We start from the raw sequence: 14,213 nt of genomic DNA, 5'->3' as shown, positions 1-14,213 counted from the left end.
GGTATTTAACCTCATGTGGAAGTGGCGTAACACCGCGGGCCACCTTAACTCGGATTCCTCCTTGAAACACTTGGTTACACTTGAAAGTGATTTAGATCGTTTTGGACTTTAATTGGCTGTTTGTTAAATCTATCATGTGTTTGCATTAGTGGAATAAAACGCGGTTTAAAGTGAAAATATCCTCAAAAAAACCCGGAATCACACGTTTCCAGCAGATTCAAGAGTGAATCACTATCGCCTCTTTTTTTTTTTTTTTTCCTCTTCTTCTCCTCCTCGTCTTTATCTTCCTCCACCTTTCCCCCCTCCACACACAAGAAGAGATGTTAATTCTCTGTAAACATTCCACCGGGATGAATAAAGGGAATAAGAAGTATTATGGGCTGTGTTGGCATGACCTCTTTCTCACCAGCCACCTCCCGACGAGGGGGACGCGCAGCCCCCCGGAGGAAGGAGCTCAGGAGGGAATACAAGTTAACACGACTGCCGGGGGAGAGAGTGTCTCCCTCCATCACCGATCCTCAATCATGTGTTCCTCTCGCTTCCCCCCCCAGGAGGACATGACACACACACACGATCCGCCGAAGAGACACACAACACACCACGGCTCAAGTTCCAAGCGGGGGGATAGAACAAGTATGGAAGAAGAAGAAGAAACGAGGAAAAGCTTACCGTCGATTATTATGTCCCTCTCTTCAAGTTTCCCCCCCTGCTTCTTCCTCCTCTCCCGGAGACTCCTCTTCATTAATCGGGGGAATGAGCGGAGATGCATCCCGGCCACGTCCCGGGGAAAAATCACAGAATAAAAACAACAACAGCGCCTCGGAGGAGGAGGTGGAGGAGGAGAGGCTCCGGCGACATGGAGCAGGGAGCTGATAAGAACTAATTGAAAGGTTAATCTACACAGCAGCCTGTGACAAAGTGGTACCCTCCCCCTTCTGCTGCTTCTTCTTCTTCTTCTCCCACTGTAGACATCCTCACTTCACTGGAGTGGAGCGGACCGTCGCCCCTTTAGTCCGCATGCTACCATCATATTGTCAGTGTCACTCCTCCACCTCCTCCACTCACTCTCCCTCCATCAACATGTCCACCGATCAGGAGCATTTTATCTTTGCACTCCATGTTTCTCTCCTTCTGCCCCCCCTAGGCTGCTTAACGTCTTTATTTTTTAATGTCATAACACATGAAGTCCCCATGGGGCGTTTTGTGGATTCCTCTGATCATGTGGGATTGGATCTGACATAAAACACACAAATCCAGACTTTTATAGTTTTTTAACAGAATCAGATGCTTCTTGCTCCCATTGACCAATTTCACCCAGGGGCATTGTGGGATATCATACCCGAACATACTTATCTGTTAATTAACTTCACACCCAAGGAAGAGATTTGTAGATGTTAAAGCAATAGAATTTTTGATTATTACATTTGTCAGTCTTTCACATTGTAACTCAGATTATGAGCTGTACTATAAATAGAGCTTTAGGAAAGATCTAGCATGTAAACATTAAGCTCCTTAAGTAAAAAGAGAAGGTAGCAAGTGTATTATAATAAGTGTAATATAAATTTCTATCTCCAGATCTGGACTTTTATATTCTGTAAGGAAATGAGCTGGTTCTTGCTCCAACTGACCAATTTCCCCCGGGGAATTGTAGGATACCATCCACTAACACTTATCTGTTAATTGACTTGTTCATACCCAAGGAAGATACTAGCAATATAATGTAGATTATTACATTTGTACTCTTTTACATTGTAACTCAGATTATGAACTGTACTATAAATAAAGCTTTAATAAAGATCTAGCATGTAAACATTTAGCTCCTTAAAAATATAAGTTTTACTCTGAGTAAAAAGAAAAGTTATCAAGTGTAATACAAGTTTCTATCGGTGTTTAAACTCCTGATCCGGACTTTTATATTCTGTAAAGAAAATGAGCTGGTTATTGCTCCCTCTGACCAATTTCCCCCGGGGCATTGTGGGATATCATCCACTAACACTTATCTGTTAATTGACTTGTTCATACCCAAGGAAGATACTATCAATATAATGTAGATTATTACATTTGTTTAGGAAAGATCTAGCATGTAAACATTTAGCTCCTTAAAAATATAAGTTTTCCCCCGAGTAAAAAGAGAAGTTAGCAAGTGTAATATAAGTTTCTTATGGTGTTTAAACTCCTGATCTGGACTTTTATATTCATATTCATTTATAGTAAGAAAACGAGCTGGTTCTTGCTCCCTCTGACCAATTTCCCCCGGGGCATTGTGGGATATCATCCACTATCACACTTATCTGTTAATTGACTTGTTCATACCCAAGGAAGATACTAGCAATATAATGTAGATTATTACATTTGTACTCTTTTACATTGTTACTCAGATTTTGAAATGTACTGCAAATGCAGTTTTAAGAGGTTAGTAAAAAGACAAATTAGCTATTTATTTATTCATGATTTATAACCTATTGAGTATAAGTGTAACAGAAGTTTATATGGGTGTTTAAACTCCTATTCCAAATTCTCATTATTAATCAGCTTCTCCAGACCCGAGGACGTGGAGCTGTAGTTGCTAACAATGTAATGTCAATCATTACATTTCCCAGTCTTTAGATTTGCTCATTCACCAACTCTTTAACATTGAAACTTCACTCACTGTACTGCACAGATCTCAAACATTTAGGTCCTTTAAAATACATTTTTTAAAGTATAAAGAATAATCAATAATGTATTGTTGAAGCTCTAATTATCAGGAACATATTGAGTTTCAGCTTTGAGAAGTTTCTAAGGTTCTTGAATGATTTAAACTCCTAATCCAGACTTTTATTTTAATTTGAAAAAAATGAGCTGGGCTGGTTCTCGCTTGCGCTGGCCAATTTCACCCAGGGCATTGTGGGATATCATACACTAACACCCTAATCTGTTAATTAACTTCGCCATACCCGAGGACGTGGAGCTGTAGTTGTTAGCAATGTAATGTAGATCATTAAATTTCCCAGTCTTTAGATTTGGGCTCCCCCTCGCTCTTTAACAGCATTAGAAATGGCAGAAAGCTCATTTTTCATGCAGTAATACAGATGTAATTAGAGAGATAATTGTAACTTCCCACCAGATTATGAACACACACTGTACTGCACAGGCAGCTATAAGCAAGATCTCACAGGGAAACATTCGGCTCCTTTAAAAACACATTTTTCCATGTGTAATTTGGTAGAAATTGATTTAATTCACGTTTAATAGTCTTTTTAGCTGTTTTATAATTATGCTACATATTCATCACGGGCACTTTTTATTACCTTAAAGACACTTTTAATGTTTTCAATTTACCAAATTTCCCCATTTCAGTACATTCAGAATCTTCTTGCCTGTCAATCCTTGAAATTTACTTCAATCTACAATTTGAGGTAAATACGCTCAGATTAAATGTTATTTCGTGGAGGTGGTGTCGTCACAGCAGGTGAAATGTGAATGAGGAGGCTTCAGATTTCATACACTGGGATCTGGTGTCAGTGATGGAGGCTCGGACCAGACCTGCCTGTGTGTCTGGGTATAATGAACGCCACCCTGGGCCCCAGCAGGTCCTCCACTGCTGCATGGGTCCAGGGATAATTTGAATTGGGGCATGTGCCATTGCAATCTGCCCATCCCCCTTCTCAATCCCTGCCAACTGCCACACTGGTGTTCACAAACACTGCTGCCCATCTGCGGGGCAAAACACTGGCCAGGGCCCCACTTATTCTACTTCCCCTTGCATTCAGAGAAAAAAAACAACATTGTGGTCATGAACTCACTTTTGTAGGTAAATATCACAAAGTCAGGTTTGTACTCTCCCTCTACTTTAAAGTGTTTTACAGCGTATTTAATGCGAAACGGCAAATGAAAAGAGATTTTGTAGATCGCTGCTCCACAATAAAAGCGGCGTTAAACACTCTCAAAATGCCTCCGGCTCATTAGCAAAAGAAACATAACATATTGTGAAATGTAAATTAAAAATGCAGCGTTTTTATGTCTGTTTTTTTCCCCTCCGCACCTTGCACTCGTCGAACAAAGTAAAAGTTGAGCAGGAGAAGTGAGGAAAAGAAGTTTCCTTATTGTGGCAGGCGTTCTCATTACTTAATCATGGCTCCCTCTTTTTGTGTTTGTGTTTTGCCATCTGTCATCTTGAGAAGCAAATGAACCAGCTGCCATGGAGTGTGATCTTGCCCAATCAGAAATGTGGTCCTTTTCAAAGCGCATCTGTGTGAAACCTTAAAAAATGCTGATGAAAAAAAAAGTGTCTCAAAGTTGTTAATAACATTTTGGCTCGAGAATGTTTTCACCTAGATGCCCCCAATTAGCATACATGCATAAACTATGCCTCATTACAGACAAATTAGCTCTTGTGCAGGGAGAATGAAAAATGGATTTGTGCTCTGGGGAAGAATAAAAGATGATATGATGCAACAGGTTGTTCTAGTGGATCAAAAAAATACTGTTCTCTCCGTCTCACTTCTTTGTCGAGGAGGCGAGTGTTGATTTGTTTCCTGCATAACACTTAGGACACTGCCCGACACTTCAGCTGGCCCACAGTCAGTGGGGAGGGGTGGTGGTGGTGCATGGGAGGGTAAGGGGCCTCCCTCGGCTACACGTCTCCAACCCCCAGCGACAGCACAGCTGGGTATGAAGGATCAGCCTAATTTCCAGGTCCCTCTAATGATCGCCACGAAGAGCGACGGCTAATCCCTAAACTGAGAGAAATGATCTCCTGCAGCCCGTCGTGCAGCTCCACACCCTGAGAGTCCAGCTAGGACCCAACCAGTGAGAGTGGGTGTGGGTGTGTGTGTGTGTGTTTGTTGGGGGGGCGGGGGTGTGTGTGACTGAGCAGAGCCAACACACCAGGCTGGTCCTGCTCCCGATGCCCACCCCCCACCTCCAACCCTCCTTCCTCCCCCCTGTGATCTCCATAATGGGGGTGTGGAGCTGTCCAATAGTGATTAGCATGAGGGAGCCTCTGGCTGATTTAATAATGGGAGGGACACACACCAACTTGTGTTTTCAATTCGGTCTTTTTGCGAGAATTAACAGAAATTTGAACTGCTGGTCAAACAAAGTATTAAACATGGGACACAACTTTCTTTTGGAGAATGAGTTTGATATTATTTTATTTACGTAATAACAAAAGAAATCCAATTCTGTCCAGTTTTGTCCTCTTGCTGTCACTTGTGGTAATAGTAAAGCATCAGGTTAATGATTTCTGCAGCATTACCACTGAATATCAAAGGAAAATGTACCATTAAGTATCCCACGAGTATTTAGTACCACAACATGCGCCACCTGCAGGCTTGAAAATGGCTCCTAGCAGTTTGTAGCTTGCTGAAAAATGAAGAATTTCACTTATAGTTTACAATACTTAATAAATATTTCCACCTCATAGCACAGAGGCGTAAAAAATAATTAGAAATGTATCGGTGAAGCTTTAATAATTAGGGAACATATTGAGAAGTTTCAATGGTTGTTTAATCATTGTAACTCCTACACGAAGGAGCGAGAAACCAACTTTTCAGAGCCACACATCCGTGGAAACTTTTTTAACCAAAGATGCTGAATAATGTACTTCTCCACCACGGATCAAATCTTCAGTATTATCCAAACTGTCGCTGCTTTGCAAATAATGTTAAAACCCTACACCCAGCAAGGCTTCAGCTTCAATGAGCATGTGATACTGGGGCGTATTTAGCTCGGCTGTGGAGAAACTATAAGTTTCAAACCTAAAAAATATATGGATCAATGTTGGAGAAGTTGATTATGCTGCAGGAGTAAAGTTTCCACCTTTTCAGGCCAACAGGCGTTGATATTTTAATACTTTCAGTGGAATGCTCCTTTAAATATGACAATATTATCCCAACATTTGATATGAACACAGTGTCTGACTTAGAACATGTGAGCTGCTTATGCTAGCTTGACAAAATAACCAACCTGAGGCACATAGTCCCATGCAGTCTGTAAATAGAAAACTCCACATGAAGCAAACATATCCAGATAGCTTATGGAAACGACAATTGAGCGGCGCTCGGCTGCATCAGTGGAAGCCGGGCTTCTCTGGGAAAGTGCACCCGACGCGTCTGATGATGACGTTGGCGGCGTAGTGTCCGGCCCGGATGCACTCCTCGATCGCCTGCTCCTGGACCAGCGCCGAGAGGAATCCTGGGTAAACAGAAGAGCAGAGACCAACCTGTAAGCGTCCATTACTTGTGAAATAGTTTGGGAAGCAGTAATAAGAGCCGGGGTGTAATGGATTCAGGAACAAGGGAACGATGGCGTTTCATCCTCAACAGGATGCGATTGATGACTGTTTCATGTGCTGCTATGATCGGCTCGTACAGAGTGAAAACAGCAGGCTGAATGTCACACTCATATAATCTGGACAAATTACTACATTACAGAGTTGGCCTGTATCAAAGGTTAATTGGGAATGTACATAGGATCCAAGCTGTGTGGAGAATCATTATCAAAGCCGTACCTCCCACGAAGGCGTCTCCGGCACCGTTAGTGTCCACGATGTCGTTCTGGTCGATGTCCAAAACGGGGAAACTGGTCACCTTCTCACCTGTGGTTAGGACAGAGGGAGGCGGTTAGCTGGATTTCAACACTACTTTCTAATTATTTTTTTACACCCCCGAAGTTTAGACTAATTACTTATTTGAGTTTGACTTCATTTTATACATCAAGGCTTTGTAATAATCACAGACATTTGGTCACTTTATTCCAGCACTTCAGAAAATAATAGTTCTTTTGGCTTGTTAATGAGTAAAGATTATGACTCACACAACAAGGGTAAAATATGGAGGTGGTGTTGAGTAAGAGTTCAGGAGCTCATCAAGGAAAATAAATTACAGTCAACAAAGCTAAATATTTGCTGGCAACATGACTCTATGGATTGCAATACATTTTGGTACAAATTGTCCTCTTAACGATAATAAATGTAATAACTGTGGCGATCCCTTAACTTCATCATCAGTTTGATTTACCCAATATGCTGTTCTACAACTTGTTGTTAATTCTATATAGCAAATGTTGTCATGTAGAAACTCCTCTATGCACAAGATGCTAAGCTAAGATAACCAATAGCAAGCATGTTCCTTTATTAAGTGCGGTTAGCATGCTGGATTAACATTAAGCTAAAAAATGCTGCGTATTATATATCCACACAGACTAGCTAGCGTAGCATCGATGCAACAGCTTGTAGTTTTATGGTTATTTAAAAAAAATTGGGATCAAGCAGATCAGAGGTTATCTGAGCTCAAAGTCTTTGAATTGTATGATTAGTTGGACTTGTGGTATATTTTAGTTTTCAAACAGAAATATGTCAAATTGAAGCATTTGAGAAGCTAAAATCTGGGAATGTTTGGCTTGTTTTTGACTGGAAATTAAAATGATTTGTGATGATGGACAAATGAATTGTTCAAGTATTGTTTTGGCACAAATGTCTGCATGTAAATCAGACTTAAAACACTTGCATAAATGAACCAATGCAACATGCTGTAGCTGCTTTGAACAAATGTGCCACAAGAAGCAGACGATCAAACACAATAATCATCAACATCTCCAAAGCTTTAGGTGAGCACTCTGAAAAATTAAAAACAATGCGAGAGCAGTTACTGTGAATCATTCCAGTTCAAAAACGGAATCCATCAAATGAGGGTTTCTTATTATCTCCAGTGGATTATACTGTTTCAATTATCAGTAGCATATGCACTTCAAAGAGATTTCCAGTTGTAAGGAGGGAAGGGGAAAAAAAAAGAAACAGAAAATCTACCAGATGACAAAGTCTAGAGGTGTAGAGTGACATTAAATCAGCAACTTATGTCAGAACAATCTAAACCACACACGCGAGCTTCAAACAATCCCAGGCTCTGGTGCCGACGTGAACCTTCAAAAAGGTGCAGGAGACAAAAGACTGACATGTGGATAAAAGGAACACAGGGAGGCTGACAGAGCTCTTAATGGTGAGAAAGGTTGGGAGTTTAAGGGGAACATGAGGCGGAGGGGCGGGAACGCAAAAAAAAAGTTGTCTAATGAGGCTCCCCGCTAATCTAACAATGGCTCACAGAATATCTGAGCTGCAGACACCTTATCAATTTTTGAATACATTTCTGTCCTTGGCTCACAGGGCGAAAGATACACAACCTGCAGCCGAGCATGTGGTCGACACCTGATGTCAAGGAAATTACCGCAACACGCCGAATGTGAGACAAACCACATCCACTTGTGTTGAATGACATCACACAGAGTCAAATGGGAATTTATTACAGGTCAGGTACCGGAGATGCACCAGATAACGAGCTGGATTGTGGTTTCATAAAGACATATTTTCTCTTTATAAGGAAAGCAGCTGACTGTCACTTTGATAATAAATTACAATAAGACAAGAATCCTTTTAGGATCAGCTAATTAGTAGCATAACGACTTTGCTTAATTAATGCCACAGATGAAGCTTTAGAATCCTCCTCCCTCTTGAAATGATTAACCGCACATGAGCAATGTGCTAATAATAAATTCCGGTTTGTCAGTTGTTCTGTAGTTAAGAAACGCGAGTCGTTAGATGTGGTTTCGCTTATGCGACGCACTTTGCTGCTGTAAAACCGGAGAATTTACACGACCGAAGCTGCTTTACATTACATTACATTTCATTTAGCTGACGCTTTTATCCAAAGCGACTTACAATAAGTGCATTCAACCCCGAGGGTACAAACCAAGAACAACAAGAATCAAGAAAGTACAATTTCTTCAAAAATAAAGCAAAACTACAAAGTGCTATAAGTAAGTGCCATTTAAGTGCTAGAAAATTGTTAGTTTCAAAAATTGTTAGTACTTTTGCTGCTGCACTTGTTCAGCACAGATTCTTCTACATCATTACAGCAAATACATAAAACTGAACTAATCAGTAAATGTGGAAACATGTTTAAAAGTAGTAACTACAAATTCCAGCAGGGGCCCGTCAGGTCTTATTAAAAAAATTGTTTGTAACCTCTTCAACTCAAGTGAAGTAAGGATTTTATTACCTGATGCGAGTTAACACTAGCATCAGGTAAACATTTACAATTCTGTAAATTGTATGTCCACCCCATTGTTTGTTTTTACAGACATGCAGGGTTTCCAGAGGATGTATCATTTAGCATCATCATGAGGTAAAACAATTTTTCTAATTAGCTAACTTGCTAATTTCCACTACTGTGCTAATATGCTTAACTTTGATGACGGATATACTTAATAATAAACCTAAACATCAACATGCTAGCATTACCACGTTTAGCATGTTAGCGTGCTGACATTAGCATCTAGCTAAATGAAATAGCTACCTGCTGAAACTCAGAGGCTTATTTTATTCAATTTTATTAAGACAAAAAAATTCTGCAAAAACTCTTCTACAGTTCTTACACCCCCGATCAGGGTCACAGTTTTTAATTCATTTAAAGATGTTGTGTTCATTTTGGCTCGAATCACAAAAAGCTCTTTTATCTCTGTCGGTTCACAGCTTGATATGTTGGTGTTTCATGAATATGAGAGCAAAGATGTTTTTAAAAATCCTTTGCGTTGTTTGTAAAACACGAAGATGTGAACATATTGTTTGCATTTGAACTTTACATTCCTGACGGATCACTTCCCTGTGGGCTGCGTGACGCTGGTTATGGCACACACAGTTTCTCCTGTTTCTAGAAACATGGCACAATAGACAACCCACATCCCCCTTGCTTCCATTATCGCATTTAAAGTTTGTTCTCCGCTGCTGGGGAAAAGTTCTCATAGCCTCGGCGATGCAAATTATTAAATTTGACTGACATGTTAACTCAAGTTACAGTCCAACTGTTCTCCAGCCATCTGTAACAAAGATCTCATTGGTGAAAATCCTCCATGGAAAATGGCAAAAAAGGAAGGAAAACACTGACTGTTGTTACTGGCTTGTGGAACGTCTGAAAACATCACTTTGCTGAACTTGTCTCGCATTTCATTGTAATGAGATTATTTTCAATCAATAAAACATGTTTGCTTGAATTTGGGGAACTGAGTGATGCGGTGGTGAAAATGTGGGACGTGTGTGTGGCTGAGCTTCGACAGGTAACCGGCAACAAAAGGAGAAATAACACAGAGAAGACTGAAATTAGTTCCTTGTAGTAAAAGCTATAATTGTGTGCTTTTGTTAATTCACTCCTCATAATTCTCTCATTAAAACTCTTGAACTGTGGTGATTAAACTTACAGAATTCTTTCAAAAGGCATCTCTTTGAAATGAATATCAATTAAGTGCTTTATTATTGACTTCTCTTTTTAACAATGCCAATTCACAGCCAAGCGCTGACTGAGAAAAATGCTCTTTTTTACTAAAAGCAAGTGTACATGCAGATAAGGTGACCTCGGCTCCACTGGAGAACGAGCATGGGGAGAGTTGTTTTGACTCTTAAATTATTCGAAGCTTTGCTTGGAGGTTTTCCAGCGTGCGATATTGTTGCTTTGACAGAAAACAGGTGGATCAAATAGTTGGCAGGTCATAGAAATTTACTTTGATCTTGTCTCACTTCATCATCTACACACACGAGAAACAATTAAATCCGTCGTTTCAAATCCCAGAGTTGCCAAGTGGCTCCAATACAAGCGCCGTGTTTTCTGCTGAAAGGCACAAGTTGAAGAACTCAACAGAGTTTAAGTTGAAAGTCTTTTTGTGAGAAACTTGCCTGAGAAACCTTTTCTGCTGGAACTCTTTCTTTTGCGCTTCAGCCAAACCCTGAGCCTCGGAGAGGAAAACGTTACCGCTGTCTTGGCATACGCAACAGGTTAGGAGAGAGTTGACATTCAATCTGTCTCCCTATCATAACCAGCAATCTCTGTTCACGATCGAGTTAGAGAAAAAAATTACATATGCCTGTAATTACTGTAACCACAGGCAAAAGATCATCGCCAACCAACATCCTCGCAGAGACATGAAAGAAAACACTTCATCGTGAGTTGCCAAGAAAAAAAATAATAAAAAGCCTTCCTCATAGCACGGGGTTGTTAATTGACTTTGTCTATTACGAGGTGCAGAACATAAACATCCTGCTTTTTAAAGACACTATTAAATATTCTTCAAGGAGAGTTTAAAATAATACCGCAATGTGTAATCTTACTTTGGTGGGAATGACAAATGACCCAGCTTACAGAAAGTAAAAGCCCTTTTGTCTTGTAGGCAGTATTCACTACTTCATTTTATTAACACGTATAGATCAGGGCCGTTTTTTCCACAGTTGAAATCTGCCTGCATCGTCCCTTCGAGAGCCCTAAAACTCGCCGAGAAGCCGAGTCAGGCTTTATCAAGTCCTTATCAGCGATTAGAGCGGTAACCCCCGCTGAATGATCGTTCATTAGATTCCCTCACCGTTAAGGTTCAGGGCACAATGATCTTAATTACTGCTTTAATGGGTGTATAAGCAAAAGCCCGGCGTAGTTCAGCAGTGTCAGTGGCAGCTAAATAAAGGGCCATTCCCCCCCGCTCCCAGCTTTTAAAAAGGCCCATTTGAAGCAGTGCTGCGATGAAAGCTTTCACGCGAAGGGCAGCAGGATAAAAAAGAAGAACAAAAACAAATTGACATCTCTTTTTGGAGAATTATACCACAGGGGAAGGCGTCCTCCCGTCCTTAATCACTATAAAATGGTTTAACATGACATGCAGAGGCTGGCAAATGATCAAATCCTGACAGGAGGACAAATTGCAAACAAAATGAGAGATCAAGTTTATTAGAGCGCCGCCTCTGGGAAATGAAAATCTTTAATTCTCTTTTTACATTGACATTTATTTGGCTGGCATGAACGCCGATGTTCGCACACACACACGGATTCCGCCGCACCTACTACTGTAACTGCTGCACTGTAATGACAGCACAGTCAATGACATTTATCATGTTTGCCTTTGTAGATGACATCTGAAACACATTGTCTTTCATCCCGACCGCATTCATCATGCATTTTATATAAAGTTCAGCGTGGCGCACGGCTCACTCTTCATGCAGGAGCAATGAGAGCGGCAGGCGAGAATTATCCATCACCTCCGGCACGATGGATGGATTCCTCTTAGGCTCCTGCTTAAAGATTCTTTTCAAAGTCTTATGAAGGGAGATTGACTTCCAGGAATTCCACTTTCATAATGAAAATTCAAATGAGCATGTCCGATTAAAACAAATGCTACATTATCATTTAACGACTTTCACATGGATCTCGCGTGACTATATTATCACATCAAACTGCAATTCCACATAATTGTGCGGTTTGATTTAGTGGTTCTGAGAAAGTTGGCCTTTGTTTGACAAGTTTGAAGAGTTTTTGTTTGATGTTGTGCATAAAGATCTGCGCACACACACGCATCATATGATGTGCATTAGAACACCTAAACTTATTCTTGTCTATTGGAAGCCAACGCACAGACATTCATGACGCTGGTTGATGAGTGTTGCTGCATAAAGATAATATATAAATTTTTTCCCAGATATCTAGTATATCATGACAACTTGTGTAAGTACAGTAAGTCCACTGAGTGCTGTGTGCAGCGGTGCGATGCTACACACGACGGCCGGTGTGTGTTGCTTTTGAAGTCGGTGATACTGGTAGTGATACCATGATGATATTACAGTGGTAATGAGATAAAGAACAATTAACCGGATCATTCATTTCCCCCTTTAAACAGAAAGTCAAGTATAGGTATATGCAGCCCACATAAGTGATGACGATAGGATACAGGTAAGTCATACAACAGTCTTAAGTGCACTTCCTGACTTGTAATGGAAAACCAAAACTAACTGGATCCAATATAAAGAAAGACACAAACCTTGATCTGGACTTTAAAGAGTGAAAATGTTTCAACCAATTCAACCGAGACAGAACTATCTGTGTAATAGTCGTGTTATAACTCAGGTCATCATTACAAGTATCTCTATCACACCATGTTAGTTTATCCACTGTTTATACTGAATACTCCCAAAAAGTGGGAGTATTTACTTCCCATTACTCCCACTTTATCCTTCATTACACCGAGATCTTCTCTTCAGAGTCCCGGCCAAAACGGCAGCACAGTTTACAGATGATAAAATAATCACAACAGAGAATACAGCAATGACACAATTACTAATTGATTGTTGTACAGTGTCATCACTGACACACTGCACACAGCTTGAGCTCATGAATACAGCCGCCAGCCGGATGGAACTGAAGCCACTGGACACACTGAGGACCCTGCAGTGCCCACAGTCCTGCTGTAGCTGCTCCTCTGCAGTTCCCAGCGATGACTGATATGTTGGAGTCTTTACCTGAGGCCACTTCCCCCCCCCCCGCGCACAACTAGTCTGAACTGCAAGGGCAACGAGGAGAGACGCCCCGTGGCTCCAAACAAAGGCAAACGCTCCCATCACAAACCATCACCTCTCCCCAAAAGGCTCAAAACTGAAACCTCCGCTCGGCTTCGATGACACCAGGCCTTTAATGTCCCACCAACAAATCTGCCTGGTATCAGAGGACATTGGGCCGAAGAGGGATGTTGTCACCCCTCCCCAAGGTCACTGTGCCAACATTTTGCAGGGGGGGGGGGGGAAGGGGCAGGATGTAAGAGCTGAAGCATTAAAAATTGCTGAGGACTGGCCTGGAGTCCGTCCAAGACAAAGTTAGAAGTACTTCACAAATCAATGCCTGCTCTCTGCATCCCCCACACTTCTTTTATGCTCTGAAATGACAGAATATACTGCAAGCATTCTATTTTTTTTTTAACATCTGGTGTCAATATTGGAGGTTAACTTCAAAGAAATTACTGATAGCGTTCTGCTCTCTTCAGTCAGCGATCGGGCATCTATTTAAAGCTGCGTTCTGCAGCATTGAGATATAAGAGCTTTAACTGAAGGGCGTCCAGACGGGGACATGTTTGGGATGGCTTCAAGTCGTACTTAAGTGAATATATATTTAGATAAATCAACAAACGCAGGGAACAAAAAATTGGCTCACCAACAGTGGCGACAGTGTCGTCCTTGCCCTGAGTGAAGACCACCACTCGCTGCCTCTTCCCGTTGGCCTTGGGGAGGTTTTGGGTCTTCTTGGCGATCTCTGCAATGTCATCGGTCTGAAAAAAAAAAACACAGGGTGAGTGTGAGAAGTCGGACGAATGCATCACGCCTGAGGAGTTTAATGAAACATCACAAGTGTGGCTGAGAGGGGTCAGATTTTTCCAAT

The 14,213-nt window shown here is 41.1% G+C and overlaps 1 protein-coding gene across 2 annotated transcripts in view; it reads right to left on the bottom strand.

The window, feature by feature from the left end:
• Positions 1 to 5,118: 5,118 nt before the first annotated feature.
• adkb (adenosine kinase b) overlaps positions 5,119 to 14,213 on the bottom strand; it is a 104,395-nt gene continuing 95,300 nt past the window's right edge. For both annotated transcript variants that reach the window (XM_061094837.1, XM_061094838.1), the window contains exons 9-11: positions 13,989 to 14,103; positions 6,494 to 6,580; positions 5,119 to 6,177 (exon numbers count right to left, since the gene is read on the bottom strand). In XM_061094837.1, coding sequence (XP_060950820.1) covers positions 6,053 to 6,177; positions 6,494 to 6,580; positions 13,989 to 14,103 — 327 coding nt within the window. In that variant the 3' untranslated portion in view covers positions 5,119 to 6,052. The remainder of the gene's footprint in view (positions 6,178 to 6,493; positions 6,581 to 13,988; positions 14,104 to 14,213) is intronic.

This window comes from Limanda limanda, chromosome 21 (genome assembly GCF_963576545.1).
Source record: "Limanda limanda chromosome 21, fLimLim1.1, whole genome shotgun sequence".
Lineage (NCBI taxonomy): Eukaryota > Metazoa > Chordata > Actinopteri > Pleuronectiformes > Pleuronectidae > Limanda > Limanda limanda.
The sequence above is the reverse complement of the archived record's forward strand: the minus strand, read 5'-3'. Positions and strand labels throughout refer to the sequence as shown.